Genomic DNA, 22984 nt, shown 5'->3' with positions numbered 1-22984 from the left:
ACAACCACCTACAGGGGACTGTCATTATAACAAACTCCTTTGGACCTGTTAAATTACTTTGTTAGAACAAATTTGATTATATTAGGGTTTGAAAAACAATACCTGTAAAGACAAGAACACTGAACATTTGGAAAAGAACGAACAAATATGCTTCCATACTAATAAACTAAAATTTGTTTTATTGCTGTCCAGTGTAATAAGAGTCCATCTGATCACACAGTAAGCTTACAGTGCACTGTAGTGTTGTTCAGGTAACGCAGCAGGATCAGGTATAATCTTGAGCAATCAGATTTTCTTGATCTAGGGCCCGTTTCATAAAACTTGTCATCAGTGACAACTGCCACATTTCTATGACAAATTTGCTCTCAGCCAATCAGAATGCAAGGATTTCAGTAGCTTGTCACATCTATGACAACTTGTCACTGATGACAAGTTTTATGAAATGGGCAGTTCTGTGTATTCTCACTTTCAAGTGGCTTGAAACCTTCTAAATCTATTTCATTTCCAAGAGGCGCCTTATGAGTATTCACCGATTACACATATTCTGAAACAAGACAAAATCTGTCACACATTGTAGAAATGATGGTCAAATCACTTTCATTACTTGATTTCAACAGATCTGGTACCATTCACAAGTGCATGATGTTCCTTGCACCACAAAGTGGGATTCACACCAGCAGTGTTGCTTCTGTCCCTTTTTGAGTTCTTCATAACTTGCAACTAACAATTTTAACAATCTGGTTCTTTAACCACTATCTTGAACTAAACAAAATATATACACTGCACTCTCTAAATCATTAAAAATCTTTAAAAGTGCAAATAAGTTTATACAGCAATGCATGAATTTTTTTTGCATAGAGTGCTGCTAAACTAGAAACATTCGCTCCATGAAACTTTCGTGAATTGGAGCCGACAGCATTCTTCGCGAATCGCCATTGGCATTCAATGCATTGGTTAGACGAACACTTTCATGTGCATTTCACTTTGGCATATTGTGGCTTGCAACATTCGTGAAATTTCATGCACACAAAAATGTCTGGTTTTCATTGAACAACTTGAACTGTAAATAACTAAGGAAGCCAACAATACTGTCCATTTATAATGTGCAGAGCAAAAAAAAAAAATAAAAAAAATAATGAACAAGAGTTATAAACAACGCACCTACTTGTATGCAGATTTTTAAAAAAAAATGTTAAAGGGATGGTATAGTATTTGTTGAGGTGGAGGATTAAGCTTTAAACTTTTTGGCAGATACTTAGACACCACTCTATGAAATTCAAAGAGCATACAATTCTAGAGAAATTTTAAGTTTATTTGATGAGAATCGGTTTTGAAATGGCCGAGATATCCAAAAACAAATCAAACCAAAGCATTAGTACTAAAAAGGTGGGTCCCATCTTTTATTATGACTGCTTTGTTTTGGATATCTCGGCCATTTCAAAACCAATTTTCATGAAATGAACTTTAAATTCCTCGTAGAGTTTCTCATCATCTAAAAAAAATTACCATTAAAAAATGTTTAAAACCTGAAGCCTCATCTCAACTGACACTCTACCATCCCTTCAATCGTGGATGCACATGAGTGCAACCAGACCTTGACAGGAGCGAAACGTCGGGCTGTGACGCGCAGGTGCCCGGAACCGATTCAGCTCATATCTTCTGCTTGGACTCTCGCTTCTGTAGTCGATAAGAATGAGATAAGAGACCAGGGGAGGGAGACGAAAACGATGAGGTGTATGAATGAAAAACAGGCAGAGTCAGTGGACAGGATTATGAAGGAGTTGCGCAAATATGAGACACAAGAAATGCACAAAGTACACAGGTATGCAGATGACAGAAAAATGGATGTATGAAATACAAAGACCATCACATGCAATGAGCAAAATAAAAAACACAAAAGCAAAGAGCATCACACCATGGGTAGCAGATGGACAGGGAAAGAGATTTTTGATGTAGTGAATAGAGAGAAATAGAACAAGAAAACATTAGCATAAATTTCTCATTTTGAATGAAGTTGCACATTCTAGTTGCACACAAAGATGTTGCTAATGTGAAATGAAATCATATCAATCTACTACATAATGTACACATAATCTAGCACTGATGCGAAAAATTTCTGTAAAGCGTACAGTCAACCTTGCATATTGTTCAAAATTGGCCGAGTTCAGGAAAAATTATATGCGGATGAAACACGCATTGATTCTATTATGTAAGTCAAATTCACATATAATTTGACAGATTTTCTGTGGTCCCTTTAGATTCGACTTAGGCGAGGTTGACTGTATACTGTACCAAGAGAAAATAATATGTATTGCAACTTGCAGAATTTGCCATTTGTGCTTCTAAAATTAGAGGCGAATATAAAGCTCTATAGCTATCCATACTTCAAAGTATAGTTTCTCAGCCTGCAGTCTGAATTATACTGGAATCCCAAATTGCCCAACTACAAAGAATATACCATATATTTTGCAGGGTTTTTGTTCTTGCAAATTTTGCAAGTTGGGTGCTATTTGCGAATACATGAATGTGATGTGCATACTTACATATTTTGTACATCGGTATGCAGTACACAGAACAGTGTACTCTATGATCACAATTTAACCATTTGCGATCCTGCCATGAAGCTCGATTCATGAAAAATTGAACTTGCTAAATATATGGCATATTATGCAGTATGCTACTGATATTCTGCAGACCTGTATTTCATGAAGACCCCAAATATGCTATGACTTCCACCATATATCATGATATTGTACAATAAAGTGATATGTACCAGTACACAGAGTCTTACCTGTAGATGAGTCAGACAAAAAGGAGGCAGTGTAATATCATTAGTGTCTACATGGTGATGGGGTGATTGAATCACATTCTACACTAGATAAGATATTGGATGGGTCAGCATACAAGGAGCCTTGCAATGTTTAAAGGGGATGGCTAGTAACTGATCAGTGGGAATCAGCGTGAATGCTGGGGGATGATTGTTCCAATTCTTGTGGGATTCATTAAAGAGTACATTATATCTATTGTTGTGTGAAAATGATTTGCTTCAGAACGGTCTCATATTCAAGTAATGTGCAGTTTAATGCCCCGTCACTGTACAGGCATGCTAACCTGGGGCCCGTTTCATAAAACTTGTCATCAGTGACAAGTTGTCATAGATGTGACAAGCTACTGAAATCCTTGCATCCGATTGGCTGAGAGCAAATTTGTCATAGAAATGTGGCAGTTGCCACTAATAAAAAGTTTTATGAAACGGGTCCCCGGAAACATTAAACTGTACATTACTTGAATATGAGACCATTCTGAAGCAAATAATTTTCACACAACAATAGATATATAATGTACTCTTAAATGAATCCCACAAGGGTTGGAACAATCATCCCCCAGCATTCCCACTGATTCCCACTGATCAGTTACTAGCCATCCCCTTTAAAGTACTGTTACAGTAGACTCTCGCACACATCTATATCCTACATGTATGTTATCTGACAAATATGCAGGAAGGGCATTTAAGAAAGTATTTTGTGTAAATGTCCCAGTTTTGACACACACATTGCTCACAAAGGGAATCAATCACAAACACTCATACACACACAAGAAATTTCCCACTCCCACTATAACCAGTAAAGTAATCCAATTGGTAGTTTGTCAATCATGTACTCACAGACTTAGATTTAGATCTCTCTGGACTGGACTTTGATGATTTTTTGGCCTTTTTCTACATTGACAAACAGGGATGAGAAGAAAAAGAAAAATATAAAGAAAAAAGTTTTGTCCAAAGAGAATGCCTTCTATTGACAGTGAAAGTCTATGATATTTAGACCAAATACAGCAAATTCAGCAGAAAATGAAAATCTACGAGGCAATATTCATGCATGCTTCTCCATACTATGCTTGCAATCAACACAAAGCTTGATGTGTAAATCTAGAATACCTCTGTTGGTCAAGGGAATTCTCACAGTCCAGATTTAATAGCATCCAAATTTTGGATATATCTGGCATTTTCTGCTGACGGTTCAAAGAAGTCAAGAATTCAACCACCAACGATGAGTACATCAGTTATGCTCAATTCCAACAGTGGTGCACAGTGTAATTATACTCATTTTCTGATTTATCATGCATTTTGTTACTGTTCAATTCAGACCATTCCACATACATGCTCTGGAGGATTTTGCAACATGTCCATTGCACCAAACTTTGCACACTTGAGAGTGTAGATGAATAATGCACAGTTGGTCTTAAAACAAGTTACCACACTGAATCACACAATCTCATACAGAATCAAATGCCCAAACAGAAGCACACATAAAGATGCAAACACAGCAATGTATTGCAACCTCTTCAGAGGAGAATGAGACCCAACACATGTACATGACTGTGAATTGAAGGAATGCAGCAATATTAGAACACTTCAGTGAACTTTGAAGAAAACTGAATAATCCCTTAAAAAGCAATGAATTTCTAAAGTTTTGGTGCTGCCATTGCTGGAAGACATCACTGGAAACAACTGAATGATATAAAAAAAATAATTGTTCTTACTTCCCTAGCAAAATGAAAGAAGGGGAAAATGCCCGTAAGGCATGCCAGTAATACATGTAAGTTGACAGAGCGTGTACTCTTCACAAAAAATTAAATTTTGTGGAATTCTCTTTACATTTTCTTCACATTGTTTTCTTTACTCATGAACAGTATTTGCAGCCTTCCCATACAGCAATGGCTGCACCAAACCTGTTCAAATTTATGACTTTTTATACAACACCTATTTAGAATGCAGCTATCCGATTGGTCGATTGCCCATCACTTGACATTTAGGGAAACGTTCTATTGCACGCTCTGGCTGTCTCAGCCGTGCAAATTTGGTTCGACCAAAATGTTCTATTGCACGCACTCTGATGTCACAATAAACAAACATGTGCCGCGTGCACTCAACAATTACAAGCGCGCTTACAAGCGAGTACTTTTGTCACTCATTTTTGTAAACAACTTCGTTTTGCATGTACGTACAATTTGTACATATGTACACATGTAGTGTTATAAAGTGACTGCGACTGTGAGGCAACTCATTCGTCTTTCACAGAAAATGGTTGCCATTTCTGTGCTAAATTAAGAATCTGTGAGTACCAAATCTGTTGACGTTCGAGGTGTTGTATAAAACAAATAGTGTATGGTCTTTACTCCTGCAATGGAACCAGATTTCGCACTTGATGAAAGATGAGGCGCACTATTCAACTCGGCTTCGCCTCGTTGAATAGAGCGCCTCTATCTTTCACCTCGTGCGAAATTTTGAACCATTGCACTCGTGACCATTCACTATTTGTATATTAACATATTGTCTATTAAATATTTCTACAACTTTGCTGATTCTATCTACTAATATTGCTGCATCCACTCAATCCATGTAGTTGGGTTTCATTCCCTTCAACAAGAAAGAAAGAAATGAATAAATTTAGGAATGACTGAAGATATGATTTCTTGATATCATACATTCATTCTGTATTTACCTTTTCCGAAGATTTTGACTTCTTTTCCTTGTCTTTCTTGTCTTTCTTACTGCTCTTGTCCTTTTCCTTGTCCTCAAACTTATCATGCTTCCATGCTGAGCCGAACGTTGAGCCGTACGGTCGGTAGGTACCCCTAGTGCCCCTGGTGTAGCCACGTGGCACATAGCCTGACCCCCTGAAGCCACGAGAGAAGCCCCTACCACGGTATGGGAAGGAGCCGCGATAGAAACCGCGTCCTCTCATGCCTCGATACGGTGTGCGATGGATGAAACGCCCTCTCGTCGGTGGTCGGTGCAGCTTCTCCATGGATGGGGAGCGTTTCCCACGATCGTCATGCTGGTGAACAGTATTCAGAGAAAGTACAACTTAGATACAATGTAATGGCATTGCTACTAAGTACTACAGAGATCAAAAGTTGTGCTTTACTGCTCAACACTTATTTTAGTACCATGTAATATACATAAAATTCTTGCTTTAATAATAATTTTATTTCATCATAAACCAGCTCTTAATCATTTATAATGTAGCGACTTCATGAATGCCTTAATGAAACCCAATTATTCTCTTTCAGCTACAAGACTATATACAGGAAAATGCACACACTAAAAAGTACATGTATAGTACACTTCTGGGACAACACCAGAAGAAGCATGCAATGCCTATAGACCGATTCAAGCGACTGTTCATGGAAGTGCGCCCTCTCAAGGCGACACCATAACTGGGGGCCAAACGGGCCGGGTCGGCAAGCACCCTGCGTGCGTGGCAAGGGTGCCAGCAGCAGCCAGTGCTTTTACCACCACCTGTACCCGGCGCCAGCCGGCCAGCTAGCTATCTCTGGCTCTGGCAGCGATCGACGCATCTGGCTTTGTGATAATTTTTTTTTTCGCTAGCTAATTAAAAATAAATAAAATTAAACAACTTATACCGACTATGAGCGAATGGGTAGACGACATACGGCTGTAGCCAAAACTTGAATTTCAAGGTAAATATCGGTACGATCCATGAATGTTTGTAGACTCTATTTCTTTGGCGATGACTTGGGTACTCGCGTGTATTAAAGCCCCGTATATTCACATTTGTGTATGAGAATAAAAACTGCTGGGGAGAATTATTGCTAGGCGCAGGCAGATGTCTTGCTAATAAGCCAGAGGCTGTTGACAAAATAAGCCTTGGCTGTTGACAAGTTAACTGATATAATTAAATACAAATAATGAATAAGAATCTTGAGCTAGATATGGCGCAATAAATTGCAAGCTATCAGTTAACTTAACCTTTTTAGGGCAGGCTTTTGCCTTTACTCGGGAGTGTCGGGCCAGCAGGGTAGAATCTGTCTAATGTTAGATCTTGTCTAGAAATCTAGGCAAGAGTCCAGACTAGATCTAGACCTATTGACTTCTAGAACCCTACATCCTATATCATTTTCGGTTGTCGCACCAGGCAAGCCTAACTAAGTAAACCAAAAGGAATACAAATCTAGGCATTTCTAAGCCATATAAACTTAATTTACATTGCCTGATGTCAACAACCAAAACTACTCTGTACTATTTTAAGTCAAAGTAACCTTGCGTAACATCACGCTAACGCCTATTATGATCTACAAAAGTGATTTTCAAATCATACTTTGTTAATTATGATTATGAAATGGATGTTTGCCACCATCCATGGTTTAATATTTAATAAGTATCACTGTATCAAAAGTCAAATTCAGAGTTCCAGGCCAAAATTGAATAGGCCTATGGTCAATTCAGTGCTGAACATTGAAGAAGTGAAAACAATATAAGAATTTAACGCATCTTGAAACATTTTATTTAGCTGTAGTGTATGCTGTAAAATATGTTTGTCATAACAATAAAGTCTAGCCAGGAAGTGTAAACTTTGGCAAGTAGGACATCAAGGATTTAAAAAAAAAAAAAATCAGTGAATTATCAAATTCTTTGATCTAATTCAAACTTGTCTTCTAAGATGAACAACATACCTGTATTTTCCGAATATGCGGTGATAACCTAATTGAATAGAGAATCTAGTAGACAATCTAGTTTGTTTCGAAATCTGTGCATTTTTATATTGTTGTATTTCACTTAATTGTCTTTAATGTTGCCTTATTTTATCATGCGTCAGCGGTGTCTGAATTTCACACACTGCCGTGAAGCTTCCATTTCCATTTTGTTCTGTTATTTGTGCACCCAACAACTGCACAATGTGTTTTCCTGATCCTTCCTTTGAAGCTTTCAAAGTAGATCATTATGTCTGAATCACTCAATTTGTCCAAAAGAAAGGCATTAAAAGCCGCTGAATTACTTTTCCACAGTGAGTAAACAATCACAATATTAGCACGGCCCCGGCGGTCGCTGGCCGCGGCGCAGCGGCCGCGCCCGGCTAACTATGCGCGATGGGTACGCTAGGCTGCTGAGCTGCGAGTGCAACTCGCTGGGTAGCTAGCTCGCTGGAAGCCCCCGTTGGCCCCCAGTTATGGCGACCGTTATAGCGCTGCTAGCGGCGGTAGGTGAATAGGTCATCGAAATTGAATCGGTCTATATCGAGTGTTTAATGGTGCATAGAAGCCAAAACTATAATTTATTAATGGTAGGTGCAGGGTGATTGACAGTTGTATCACAAAAGAAAAAAAAAATTGCTTGAGACAGGAACATGTATATCATCTTAACTTAGTCAACAACACACATCACATCAGGATATTGGATGTTTTTTTTTGTACCATGATTAAATTTTCATAATTTGTGTGTGTGTATGCACAAGTTTGTAGATTTGCTTGGTTAAACCCCAAATACAAAAAAACAAACAAACAAACAAACAAGCAAAAAGAAAAATATTAGGAGCACTCACAAACAATGCCAAATACCTCATAAAATGATCCTCGGATAGGTTCTGCTGAGGGATCCAGTCTCTGCAACTCTTCCACTTCCTTCCGAAAATCTGGCTTAGGGTCGTCAATGGAAATTCCACCACTATCCACACCACCCAGCCTCTCCCGCACTGGCCTCCTGTCTGATGACACTTCTCTTCGATCCACAGAAAATCCACCGGAGGACAGCCTGTCCAGAGGGTTCACCGTGAACTGTGAGGACTGCATCTGCTTCTCTTCCTCAAGGGCCAGTAGCTGCCGACGAACCTCGAGGTCGTGTCGCAGGTCGCTGTTGATGCTCAGCATGCTGTCAAGGCCCAAGTCCATGTTGAATGAGCTTGATGTGGAGGTGGCAGGATGGTGTGAGTGTTGGTTGAAGTCTTGAGATCGCTGCATGAGAAACTGATTGTCTTCCTGTAAAGAAGACGATCTGTTGCGGAGTAACTGTTCGTACTTCTCAAATGCAGTGAAAGGCTTCATGACCACTGTTGTCTCTCTAGGGAGCAGCTGCTCTGGACTTTGGGATCTAATTTTCTCCTTCGTGTGGCTGTTCCTGTGCTTTCGTGGCCGCTCATCTCTCTCCTTGCTCAAACTTCTGCCATCTTTACGCTTCCTCCTGTCTCCTTCTGGTGATTTTCTCCAGCAAGCAAAGCGCTCATACTTCTCAGGGTAGAGCTCTGGATCATCCTCTAGAGTGCGGGCAATGATCTCTGGACGGTCAAATATTGGACGCAGCCCTTCATCTTTGCGACGTGGTATGATGACCAAACTTGCATCAAACTTTCTGCGTTTAGGGGAAGGTTTCCTCTTGACTTCCACTCTGATGCCAAAGTCCTTCCGTTGCTCTCTGTATCTCCCTTTTTGTGGCGACATTGCTCTCTCTTTTGAATAGGACTTAGATTCATATTTCTGCTGAGAGCCTTTACTTTGCTGCTGGTACCCCTGTTCAGTCAGGCTAGCTGACCCATAGTACTCTCTCTGAGAACTCTTTGACTGATCATCTAATCCCCTGGATCTAGATCCACTGGAGCTTTGGGCTTCTAGCTCCCGCAGTCTCATATCCAGGTCTTGTTGGGACTTGTGATCTTGTTGGGGGGAGAACGATTTCTTCTTGATTCTGTCATTGTTCCGACCAATGAAGTCCAGCCCTGGAATGTCGCTGAAGTTTCCTCCTAGGACTTTGCTTGAATCCAGAGCATAATTTGATGATTCCTTCTTGACATGGGATCGATGTGATCGGGGCGAGGAAGATGCGGACCGAGAATGAGAACGTGACCTTCGTCTCGACCTGCTTTCAAAGCTCCTTCTTCTGTCGTGGGAAGAGGACTGCTTTGAAGAGCGGTATGGGATGGACATTACGGGTGGGCTTCTCCTGGACGACCGCTCCTTGTGACGGTAATGTTTGTCACCCGACATCGATCGTGATCGTGAGCGAGAGCGGGACCGTGAATATGAGCGGGAATAATTTGATCCAGAAGATCTGTATCGACAAAAATTTTTTAAAATAAAAAATTTTAAAAGTAGTCACACTTAATAATTTCAACATGCAAACAGTGACTGGATTGCACAGGACAACACTACAATAATACAATTACAATTACTTCATGACATGCATTAAAACAAGACAGTCTTGACTCTTTATGGCATCAAGTATTTAACTATCGTATTTTCATGGTCTGGCATGTAAATACGAGTATACTTACAAATATCATCATAAGTTACCGTAATTGGAATTTCATGAAAAAATCTCTGGAACATTTAATTACACACACAACATAAAATTAGATGTGAATCCTCTTTTGTATCAGAGAAGAGTGTATAAAAGATGGTTAACTGGCTTCATACATGCAATGATGAAAATTCAATAACTTGTAAGAATTTGAAAATTCTGGGAAAAAAAAGATGGATATTATTAATCTCATACAAGTCTGTATAATATTGCACAATAGATTTTACACATTATCACACTCCACTCAACAATATGTGAGTACAAAGCAGATGACCATACTGTACAAAATAGAGTTTGCTGTCAAACCACACCATTCTATCTGGGTAGAGAGAGTTAACACTTCTGTTGAATCAGGACAAGTCACACCATTTGTTTAATAGTAAATCTACTGAACAAACAAATGAAAATCTAATTCTTGGGCAACACAACAATGTGAGGAAACAAAACAATAAAAACCTGTCAGTGTAAACAAAGTATGAGATCATGTTGATCGTGATTGTTTTCAGGAAGAGCACTCATGTCTTTGAGAAAACAACCCCCACACACTGTTACAGACTTGTACACATTTATTTGGTCTATGTACTTGACACTGCTATCGCTGAGTTTAAACAGCAGCCAGACTTGTTCATTATAAGTCATTTGATTCATGTGATAAACTTTGCATCAAACTGAATGAGAAAATTGGCTAGAAAGCCAGTCAAATGACAGATACAGCAATCACTACAAAGTTATTACACAAGAATAGATGGCATGAATTTTACTCATACTTGAGATGAACATGAAGGTTAACATTGCATGCTCCATATCAAAATCCATTCTTTAGCAGAAAATGTACAACATGGAAGTGGCTCTGCACACAAGCATGCACATGTAAACACATCAGCTAAAGGAAAAATTCTCAAATATGAATACTCACCATATAATGCTGATATTGCAAAAACTTGAGGCATAAAGGGCATATTTGATGAATAATTGCCATTACCATCCCAATCCTAGGGAATATGAACTCTCCATTTGGACTTTCCATCTACAATTTGGTACATCCACATAATTCACATCTGCATGAACTCATTCCTTGATGTAACCACTCCAGAAATCTTATTCCCTCAGCTGCTTTTCTTCCCATTTGTACCGTTTGGTACATACCGTTTCCTCTTGGGCATCTTTGGTCCATCAAGAACCTACAGCTCCTTTATTGTCATCTGTACCTTCCTCTGGCAAAATGGGATATTACAATCATGCTCCAACTCCCATGGATGATTCTTCTACATGCCTTTGAAATGTCTGGCGTGGATATTCTGCATTGGCTCATCATTAGCCCATTCTGCACTTTGATAACGTTCAATGCGGTCATATGCATCCGATGCATCCAACCAGCACAAACAGGCTACTATAAATTGCTTGTAAGTTGAAAGGATTCTGTACGGTTCTAGTTCCTGGTATGGACACATTATATCTTCCACAGCAGGTTACGTTCCCATGTTCCCCAGTCAGTCATACAATGCCTGTCATTTAGTATGGTGAAGACCCCACCAGAGATAGATGAAGGTCTAGATAGAAGTGAGAATGTATCTTCCTCTCTTACAGTCATCAAGTTTGATACATGTATTTGTGAGGTTATGGACTGCAACAAGAAGGGTATGATTGCTTCAGGTGTTCCATGTCTGTTCTGGATCTTCCTTGAACTTGGAGACTTCCACTCTCGAGACACATACATGAAGCCGTGACAGGCTGCTTTGGTAAGTGCGTTGGCTTTCTGACTCGTCCTCCCCATGGTTATGACGACTTGACTGTCTGGCACCTGTGATGTCTCAGCAGCGTAGCAGTCCTTGGCATCACAAGTATATCACATGACTTTCCTTTCTTGCCAAATCAAGATGAGCAGCGTTTTTGCAGGCTAAGAACATTATCATCATTCCATCTGTGACCACCAGTTGTTCCTGTGAGGAGCACTGGACTGATAGGAAAGAGGAGTCTCATTTCTCTAGAGAAGACATACTTGAAGAATCTGCCCTTTGGAGTGTGTCTCTCTGTTTGTTATAGTTGTCCCCCCCCCCCCCCTTCCCCCACAGTTATCAATGTCTATACTATCTACCAGAACAGTAGTGCAGGTAAGAAAATAATTCTCGAAGTCAAATTAAATGTATACATATAGATCGACAAGTGATAATTGAAAATTGTTATCTACTGGCACTGAATTCTGCTGAAACAACAACACTGAAAGATCTTCTTTTTGAATTTTAACTAAATAAACACCATTTTTAAGTTGGAAATTCAGGGAGATACTAGGAACTGCTAATTTGTTTACTGTCATGATAGTGCTCTCATGATGATATCAACAATTTTGGCATACCCAGCTACAATGAAGGGATGTGCATTATTAATACAGCTTGGCACTAAAATTGTAGTTCTCTTCCACTCTCCATTATCTGATGGTTATTTTTATTAACATTTCATTGTAGAAGACACATGTGCTTGTATACACTGGGCAGTTCAAACCATAGCATCCCAAGAACCAAATATTTATGAAGGCATATATGGCATAATGACACATTTGTTCTGTTTTGTTTGTTTTTTTGTTTTTTTTTAATGGCTTGTCTCAAAATACTCTAGTCCTATTCTGTAAATCTTCACATTACTGTCTCTGTCACCATTTTACAAGTTGTACAACCTGCTCCAGCAAACAGCCTGTAAAGTAATAATGCCTGCAGAAGGTGACATCCAAAGCAAAACAAATATACACATATTTAGTTCCACGATGCTGGTACAAGTGGTCTTTGAATCTTGGTTACATTCAGTAGTTGCATACAGTATGATGTGATGCTGAATGGACCTTCCTGCTGGAAAGAGTGGTTGCCAAATGATCTCATAACTCTTCAGGAATTCCTCTTTTGTACAAATCCGGTACATGTCATCAGGATATGATATGGATGCTGACCACCGAGAGAATACAGTGTACTTTGAGGTACCAATGTGACATTTACCAGATATAGGTCTGACATTCAGATATTATTTCCACATTGTAATAACACTGATTGACATTTCTGCCAGTGGATTGACTGTTAACTTCAGATGCCCAGCATGCTGCTTTATTTCATCTCCATCCAAGCACAGCTGGAACAGAAATTCAATGTGCAACATCTCCAGTCTGCCATCCTCTGCTCAAAGGTGTGTATGTCTGGCATTGGCCTGGTTCTGTCAGGTGTCAATTCCCTTCTGGAAGCAAGCTGGTTTTTCATATGCTGACAGGCACAACCACTTGGTTCTTAAATCTTGGAATGCCAGTACATGTACATGTAGCTCATCCGCATGGAGTAACTGAGTTTGCTGTGTAGGGTCTCTCGCCATAAGCTCAAAGCTTCATCTCCCATTATAGCCTCGTCCAGTATTTTGCCGGTTTTGAAAACACCTGGTAAACACATCTGTACAGTATCCCATGGTCTTCATCACTGAGGTACATTGGATGTATGCACTGTTCACAGGTTCAAATGAGGCATATCGCACAAGAGCCAAACTGGATGACGATAAACGATAGTATTCCTGTCCACATAGATGCATTATGATGATCCTGATTCATTTTTAGGACTCTTTCCCACTTTTAATCACCAATGACCTGGACATTGTTGGGACTACTGCAATGTCCCACAGATTATGATAGATAAGATACACATGTAGGTCATTCTTTCCTTTTCTTTCCTTGTTTCTTTTTATGTGGCTGCACAAGTTCAAGTTATCTCCCCTGCCCTTGGAGTAACCATACATATCTCTGAGTTGTTCATCATCACTTCTGAGGGGCAGCAAATGCATGTTGGGCTTAGGTACATCATGGTTGTAGGCCCTCAGTTACATCTGATCAGTTCCTGACATCAAACCACTCCATGGGTATCAGTGACAGGGATCCATCGACAATATGCATGATTCTTCCCATCATTGAAGCTCATCAGTTTTGCTCAAATTCATTAGTTTTCCATGAAGCTCATTTTTTTGTACATCATTTCTATGTATCCATTAAAGTCATCCCACATCTGTAGCCAGTCATTAATTCACCAGTGCAATGTCTCCTTTTTGGAAGATGCGGCTATTTTAGAATTGAGAGACCCATTTTGCTGGTTTTTCAATGTTTGTTTCTGCAAGGTCTATTCCCTCAGGATTCCACTGTCTTCTTCTTCTTGTTCTTCTTTGTCTTCTTCATTTTTATTTATTTATTTATTTTTATTTATTTATTTATTTACTTATTTATTATTATTATTATTATTATTTTTTTTTTTGGGGGGGGGGTCTATTGCATTTCTATTTTAAGAAAGGAAAATCCATAATTCATTGTCAGATCCAGAGAGCAAACAATATTGTGTTTACATGTTCCATTCCTTGTTCCATGGACAGAATGTGTAATAATGGAGTGATACAAAGATGTCTTTAATTGAACCTGCTTCCTTTTGATTGCCCCTGAAATAAAATAATGGAAATTGCAACTGAAAATTTTTTCCCGTGTGTTTTAAAAACCAGGCACAATAGGCCATAAAGGCAAAAAAACAGCAGCACATTACAATCAAAATAAAACAAAAATTCCTGTTTGTAGTGATTGCATTTACAAACAATTCCATGACAGATGTACAGTGTAATTTGTGCACATCCTTTTCCTTATTAGGAAATAATTATGGATGATTGAGTTGCTGACTGAAGAGTTCATGTGGTTTTCTCTGAAGTGCTACCATGGTACCACCTACTGGCTCTGCCATCTGTATACGTAGCACCAGATCTAAGCATGAAAGTCATCAAAACATCACATCAGATGGTATCAATGCTCCATCCTGTCTTTTCTGCTGTTTCAGGGATCATCAAGCCTGCACACTCATCATCCTCTATCACTTATGGCCCATCTTATGATACGTGATGCCTCGGGATGGCGAACAGGGACATTCCTTGTTGGTGTCCTGTCCTCGCATCTTTGGATGTGAAATGCCTTGGGCAAGCCATGAGCGTCAACTCTTCCCTTCTTTGGGTACATCTTGGGAGGCATCCCCACACAAGTTGTTGTATCTTGGGAATACAGCTTCATGATTACAAGCCTCATCTGGTCCTGACTGCCTGGTGTTGTGCACATTTCGGCCTGCATAGATTGGCATTCCTTTTTACACTTCTCATCTCTTTGGCAGTACAAACTGTCGGTACTGCCTCACTATGCTTGTACATGAACTCATCTCCTGCCCAATGTAAGCAAAATGCATGCCACAGGGAGCTGACATATTTAATGGCCGTGTGTACTGTTGCCTTACTTACTTGGATGACCTGTCTCTGTCAAAAGAGAACAATAGAACCTTCATGATAGTTGACCATATCACTCATTCCATGCATTTATCTTATTGTGGCAATATTATCAACAAAGTGCAAAACTTCTAAGGGTTCGTTTATTTTTGGTTGAGACCCAATTTCAGGTTTCTAACAGTTTTTAGTAAGATAATGAGAAACTTTTGAAATACGAAAGAGCACGCAATTCCAAGATGAATGCAGCATTTATTTGATGAAAATTGGTTTTGAAATGGCTGACATATCCAAAATAGAGCCACCCTAATTAAAGGTGGGACCCACCTTTTATTAGGATCGCTTTGTTTTACTTCATTTCTGGATATCTCGGCCATTCAAAACTTTATTTTCATCTAATAAACTTTGAATTCCTCTTAGAATGACATGTGCTCTGTATCATTTTATAAGTGGTTTCTTGGTATCTTGATACTACCACTGTACTACTAGGTAACTTTCAATTTCAGGACAGTAGGCAGAGGACAGAAGGAAGAATAAAATCAATCTGTGCATGTGCAAAATCAAGTATCTCTCCATTCTGTTGATTTTCAGGATGGGTTGTGAAAATAGCATTCATTTTGTAAGCAGGACAGAGCAGCTAGCTTAGACTGCATTTTTAGGTACATTGTATAGGGCACATGCGCATTACAGCTTATACAGTACATTGGACACAAACGTTCCCGTCCTCAGAAATCGAAACAGCCAACAAATCAGGATGGAACGCAAAGGGGAACATGGGTTAACTTCCCATCCTCTATGCCCTACCGTCCCAAATCTAAAAGTCCCTATTACATGTACAGTGTACATGTATACATGTACGTGCCTTCTGCAGTTCAAAATCATTAGTTTGATTTAACAATTTTGCAACTGGTGTGGGAAATACAATCATCTTACCTCAACCACCATAACCTTTAAATATCTTCTTTATGTGTACAGGACCACAGTTGATACTGTTATGTACTTTTCAAATATATCTTTTTTTTTTTAGTGACACAATTTTGCAAAACTTAAACCCCCAAAACACAACAAAATGGCAAAATGTGTGAGTGCACCAAGTCGTAATCATTAGTTTGTAAAATATTTGAACGAACGCACTACTGTACAAGCTGAAATTTTTACGTAAGATATTTTTGGAAATTGCCAAAATGTTGTCAGACATTTTTGCATGTTGTTAATTTTGTGGTTGCGAGGGTCTAGAAATCATAACATCGATCACAAAATGAAAATAAGAATAAGTAACAAGCAACAGTACTATTACTGAACATTTTTTTACGTGGCGATTCCTTGTAAATAAAAAAAAAAGTAATGTGTTCTGCACTTATAAGTAGAGAACTAATGTTTTGTGCAGTCATATTCCAGATGTATTGCTACATTACAGCCCACGCAGCATGCCAGTACAGTACTTACTACATGTTGTAGTTGCGCACTATCGATTCCATTCAACTCAATTTGATATAAACTTTATTTTCACTTATCCAGCACTGGCATGAACTGATTTTCTTCTTTTTTTGAATCATTATTTAGCAATTATATTTTTATGCATTCTTTACATGGTTCAAAGGCGATTCACAAAAATCAGACCACTGTAAAGATTTCAGCTCAATGAGCTCATAGTGCTTTTATGCTAATAGATCTGCACTATTTGGATATACATGTATTATCCTCATCATACAAGAATGTTAGATTTTCAAACTTTTGTTTACACCATTTTATTACTTACGAGTTGTATTACTACACTAACTGCAAAGCATGAACCTTTTTAGAATTCATATGATACCACTGTTTACTAATTTTAATTATGTGCCGAAAGGCAAAAGGAAAAGAAAAAACAAAACAAAACAAAACAAAGAAACAAACAACAAATCATGCTTTGTTCTGATTCTTCTGAGAAAATAATATCCAGGAATACTTTCCTCAAAGAAACTGTACTTCAAACCTTCTTGACTCTAGTGATAAACAGTGGGCCATACAGTGTATGCATAAAAGAGTAGCAATTGCTTGCAAGCACTTGCTTCAAGCACAAGAACAAGCTTGTCAAGCAAAAGATCAAGCTCAAGCAATTGCTTAAATCCATAGCATGACTTTTTGCTCATGCTCAAACCGTTTGCTTGCCCGGAACAAGCAACTGCTTGCTGTTTCAACATACAGGATGTCACGCCTGTGCGAACATAAAGGCGGGCTTGATATGATATATATTTGAAAGGACATGTGTGGGCAGAAATGTTTCCCGACATAGCAGCTGTAGGACTATAAAATGACACTCATATATGCACGCACACACACACACACATACACACAGATGTCAGACATCCTCTCGTTTGCATCACATTTTGGGTACTAAACATCGGCAATTTGCCTTGTTGAATTTTTTTTTTTAGAAGATTTTTTGATATAATTTATCTCAGGAGAAATTTCTTAATCTTTCGCCTTTCTTTTACAAAGAACGTGGTGCTTAACAAGCCAACAGAGCTTTAGAAATGTAAGCATTTGCTTGTGTTTGCTAGCAAAAGCTTTTGCTCACAACAATTGCTTTATTTTTATGCATACCGATTCAAGGAAAAGACAAGCACAAGCAACTGCTACAAATGTTAATGTACTTTTTATGCATACGGCCCATCATGTTAAAATAAAAAGAGCATGATATCCAGAAACTGAAATCCTGTGCCACTAAATACAATCAAACAAGTCCACATAGCCACCATCTCCTTACAAATTGTAATACATTTGTACCAGTGTATTCTTCTAAGATGAATTGCAGGTTGCTGACCATGAATGAATCTGCCAACCTATCTTTGATAGTATTTCAATGTGTACCCATGTATAGTGGGCCACAGGCTCTAGACCTCGACCATCTGATACACGTTGTATCTGTTAGTGTTTTGGCGTATGCCCCAAGATCTCAATCTCACATAATTGCCTTTGTTTCTAACTGTCAAGATAACTACAATGTAACACAGTTTTGCACACTCCTTAATCAATTTCAGCGATGATTAACGTCTCATGCAAATATTGCATTTAGACTGATTAGTTGGCAAGTATGCAAAGCTCATGCTGCGAGACTGACATATATTTGGATGGACAGCTTGAAACCCTCAAACTTTTCCTCAATCTTTGGCCATTTTTAATGAATATGCCCCCAAAAGGCTAGGATTTAAAATCTTTCACAATGAAGAAAGCTTTGGGCCGACTGAAAACATTGAATATTAATTGAAGTGAAGGGCTGCCATTATCCCTACATCAACACAAAGGAGGCCCCATTTTAAAACAGCCAGGGAAATCCTTAAATGTTAAATGCACTTCAATAATCAAAACTGATTTCTAAGTCAGAGAGGCATTTATTGGCAGCTCTTGAACTGATGTAATGCAACATTCACTCATGACTTAGGATGCAAGCCATGTACTTCACTATTCTTTCAAAGACAAATAGCATAAACTTACCTCCTACGGCGGCCCTTCTTGTGTGGAGAGCGTGACCTGGATCTGTACCTTCCTTGAGGCATGATGGCTGTCTGGTTCTACACCGTAATAGCAGTCGCCGTTTCTTGTTGTTCAGACCGACTAAAGCACAATCTGTCTCTTTTGCTATGAACTGTGATATCCACAGCAAACAATACTTACAACGCTGTTGCCAATGTATCGTTCATCTAGTGTATTGGATGAAGAATAAAACATATTGAATTGCAATTACATCATCATGATAATGGACTTCATAAAACTATACGAGATTGTTCTTTTACTGTCTTACATCTCTGTATTAACAGCAAATCATGCTTGTATCTTATTCCTGGAGTAGGAAAAAAATGGTGACATGAAAAACAAAATCAGGATTTCTTTTTATTATTACACCAAAAGTACTGTAAATGACATATCATATTATGATAATACATAAAAACTAAAACTGATTTTAATACCTCTGAAGAATGATAGAATTTAATCAAACAATCTCATCAGCATCTTTTAACCTGATATCAAAGTGAGGAATAAAGACAGTCTCTGCATTTTGCTTAGTGGTACAATTTTTCTTCTAAATCACTCATCACATGAAATCCTCAGCTGAGACTGAACCCATCACAACCGCCTAGACAAATTATTAAAGATAGAGAAAAGGTTTCTGATGATGGTAGTTTTGACATGCTGCGAAGCAGAAGGCATTAAAAGCAAAATTCATCTTTTTTCTTTTTTTTTTGGTAAGTATGTCTGTATTAGACAAGATAAGACAACTGTGCTTCTTTAGACACACATTATGGATTACCATGACGTATGCAAAATCATTTCACACATTTTTATTGTCATTCGCAACAGGAAAGTCTCTTCGTCACCTCCAAAAATCCTACATTTTGCTGTCATATGCCAAATCGACACCATTTCTCCAAAGCATGCAGGGCGTCAGTCCAGTGTTAAGAACCAGGGTCGCTGAAAAAAAGCGCTAAAATCAAGAAATATACCATTCTGTTGTTTTTACGCCAATTTAAGTTCAGAGTGTGATGGTATTGGCACAAACAAAAGAAAAACAAAACCTCTGTACATGTCCATGCAATGACTACATGTAGGTACAGAGGTTGAATGCAAGTGCCATGCCAACTTGACAGAATTTGATCATCTGCGAATCAACAGGTGCCACAATGTTCCTAAGGTAACCTTGAGCCAACAAGGTATGCTGCCGTGCATTTACAGCAGCCCTGAACGTCATGGCCGGCGGAACCGTGGGGGCCGTGAGGGCTTGGGCCCCCACACTTTTTGTGCACCATACAAAGGAATATATACCGGTAAGGTGTCATCACTTTGGGCCCCACACTTTTTTTAACCTGGAAGTACGTAAGTAGCACTAAATAGAAATAGATAGAGATCTTGAAGTGTGAGCGCGGTAAGGTTATGTTTTTCCACTAAAGACCTTTTCATTTGCTTGTCAGCTGAAGAAACCCGGAAATGGAAGGGGAGAGATGAGCTGAGTACTTTTTTTTTTTTTTTTTTTTTTTGCTTGTTAGCTCATGAAACCCGGAAGTGGGCCCCCACACTTTTGAAAAAGTTTCACCGGCCCTGAACGTGCATCATTGAACACTCATACAGCATAGAACCTGTACAAATTCTGGATGGGGCTGTTGAGTTCTGGTCAGTTGTATTACTTGCATGTCGCTATGATATGCAGGTATTGAAATACAACCGACCAGAATTTGACGGCCCCATCCCGAATTTGAACAGGTGCTATGCATATTAAATCCATTAGACTTTATGGATTTTATGAGGAATTTTTGATATTTTGGCAGGTAGGGTGAATAACCTTGGGAGCTCAAGCTGTGTTTTTTTGAGGTCTTTATGCGCACACTAGAGGTGTAACAAAAGGCTTCTATAAATGGAATTCGGGCGATTTTTAGCATGGGTGGAAATCATTGATAGCTATGGAAGAACAAGATCATTGGTGAAACTGTCTCACAGACAGCACAGCGCTTCTCTTAGTAGGTCCTATTGTTATTATTATTATTACGACAGTATGAACAGAAACAGTATGGCCCATCCGCGACCTTTCCACATGTAATACGCCAACTATGTTATTGTTGCCTGTTGGTCGTGTTTCGTTGCTGCATGTCAAGTCTGCTCCTGTATTGTAATCTCCCCTCCTCCCCCCCCCCCCCCCCCACCACCACACATGCATCATGAACAGGCGACATAAGTGATGCCACTGGCATGATCTTGCGATTCCAATCACTTGATCTATTACTATATTAGAAAACCTAATTCTCATATCCATTCATAGTCACAGACAGAAAGATTCATCTGTCCAAATGAGCCTTTTATTTTTATTATCATAATTTTTATTATTATTATTTTTGTATTTTTTATTTTTTTTTTTGACGCGAGATCCGTGAAGCCAGACGCCGTCTGGAACGGAACGGACGCACTAAAATTGCGCTATTTTAAAACGGAGATTCATAATCAACGAGACGGTCACGACATTCAAAACTGCAGTATTTATGGCATATTTGAGGTAAGAATTAGGCGGATTTGTATTTTATAATAAACAAGCTACAGATCCTTTAGGCAGTTAGGGTGACGATACGTGGTACCCCCAACCCTACTAGGTCTATTTCTAGTAGGCCTACTTGGTTACACATAAACAGAGGTGTCACGGGGACACCGCAACACAGTACAGTTTTAACATTGTTTAAGAAGCACATCTAAGCAGTTTTATCAAGTTTTGAGGTTGGTAATTTCGATCAAGTCGGTCTATATATAGATCTAGTCTAGAACAGAATTCAGCGTAAATAATCTCGACAAGACATCGCTCCACTACTGCATGCCACGCACGCGATATGTAATGCGCGTGCACTGTACACTACTGCATGCATGCATGAATTTAGACAAACCAGGGTCAGGGAGGTGAGAGGAAACAACCTCGATTGCCGCTAAAAAGACAAATAAAAACCACGTTAGACTTCATCCACAATCTCTATGATCATGCAACAGTGGAGAACACATAAACGTTCTTCGAACATCCCTTGTTATGAACTGTAATGTATAAACATAAAGATCATACACGATACACAAACCCTGACCATCACTTACGTGACTACTCGTCCACCTATCAGCCATTGCTTGATTCCTCTTGCAAATAAAATGCATACACGTAACACACGCATTGCATTGCATGCATTGATGTGCGTAGCAAGCTAGCTAGCAGTGCATGCTAGCTCGCGTGTGTGGTGCACCGAACTCCTTTCGGTGGTGTGGTGCTACACCACGCCATCTACGACCAAATCGAGCAGAGTTCATAACTGAGGCGACGCCTTCGGTACCATACCTTTTCTGGTACAAAGAAGCTACCACCGGTACTAACCCGATGGTTCATGAGGCATGAGTATTCAATATGAGAGAAAGAAATTGTTTTCAAAAGAAAAACACTAGTACAGTAATCGGTATATCTGTCACTTTTAGAACTGTCTTCATAGATCAAGTTGGCCGCACATTGAAATTGGAAGATTTCAACAAACACCATGCATTTAATTGATACAAAATCCGACCACACAACTGAATGAAAAGAATAAAGAAACACAATCAAAAAGACAACACTACACCACACTTACCACAATGATAGAGGAAGTTATACAGGAAATCAAAAGGTACTCAGTATTCCATGCCACTGATGCTCAGGAAAACAACACCATCCTTGCAAATAAGTTATGTACAGTAAGGTACATTGACATTTGAGTTTTCTTTATTGTCTCCGTCTCCAAATAAAATTTGCAAGATCACAATTGCTGATCATACAGATGTCATTTTTAGAGGGAAACAAATTAAAGAAAACTCACACCATAACCTTCATCACTGCTAAATAATCTCTTGCTTTCAAGTTTTATATACATAAAGCACTTTATACACTTTGGAAAAGATGCACTATATGAGATATATATGCAAACGTGATAATGTATGTTATGTGATATATAAAGCAGTTCAACCATTATACAACATACAAAAGATATTTGGATCCATTATTGTCTGTGACAGGGGAGATTTAGCATACAAAAATTTGTGTATGTTCAGCAACCAAATGTTTATAGTCCTTTGATCTCCCCTATAAACTTAAACTGCATTTGATAC

General features: G+C 38.9%; 1 protein-coding gene across 1 annotated transcript; it reads right to left on the bottom strand.

Annotated features, from left to right (window-relative positions):
* Positions 1–1650: 1650 nt before the first annotated feature.
* Positions 1651–21982, bottom strand: LOC140239582 (uncharacterized). The gene is made up of 6 exons (XM_072319412.1): positions 21953–21982; positions 18830–19035; positions 8359–9841; positions 5502–5837; positions 3665–3718; positions 1651–1677 (listed from the first exon to the last, which is right to left on the bottom strand). Exons 2-6 carry the CDS (start codon positions 18889–18891, stop codon positions 1651–1653), a joined length of 1962 nt encoding a protein of 653 aa, XP_072175513.1. The 5' UTR covers positions 18892–19035; positions 21953–21982.
* Positions 21983–22984: the final 1002 nt, after the last annotated feature.

This window comes from Diadema setosum, chromosome 16 (assembly GCF_964275005.1).
Source record: "Diadema setosum chromosome 16, eeDiaSeto1, whole genome shotgun sequence".
NCBI classification, from domain to species: Eukaryota; Metazoa; Echinodermata; class Echinoidea; order Diadematoida; family Diadematidae; genus Diadema; species Diadema setosum.
The sequence above is the reverse complement of the archived record's forward strand: the minus strand, read 5'-3'. Positions and strand labels throughout refer to the sequence as shown.

Coding starts and splice junctions, on each gene's coding strand:
- LOC140239582 (XM_072319412.1), bottom strand. CDS start 18,891: ATGCCTCAAGGAAGGTACAGATCCAGGTCACGCTCTCCACACAAGAAG. Junction 5,838..8,358: donor TCCGAGGATCATTTTATGAG/GTATTTGGCATT, acceptor ACTGTTCACCAG/CATGACGATCGTGGGAAACG. Junction 3,719..5,501: donor AGTCAAAATCTTCGGAAAAG/GTAAATACAGAA, acceptor TTGTCAATGTAG/AAAAAGGCCAAAAAATCATC.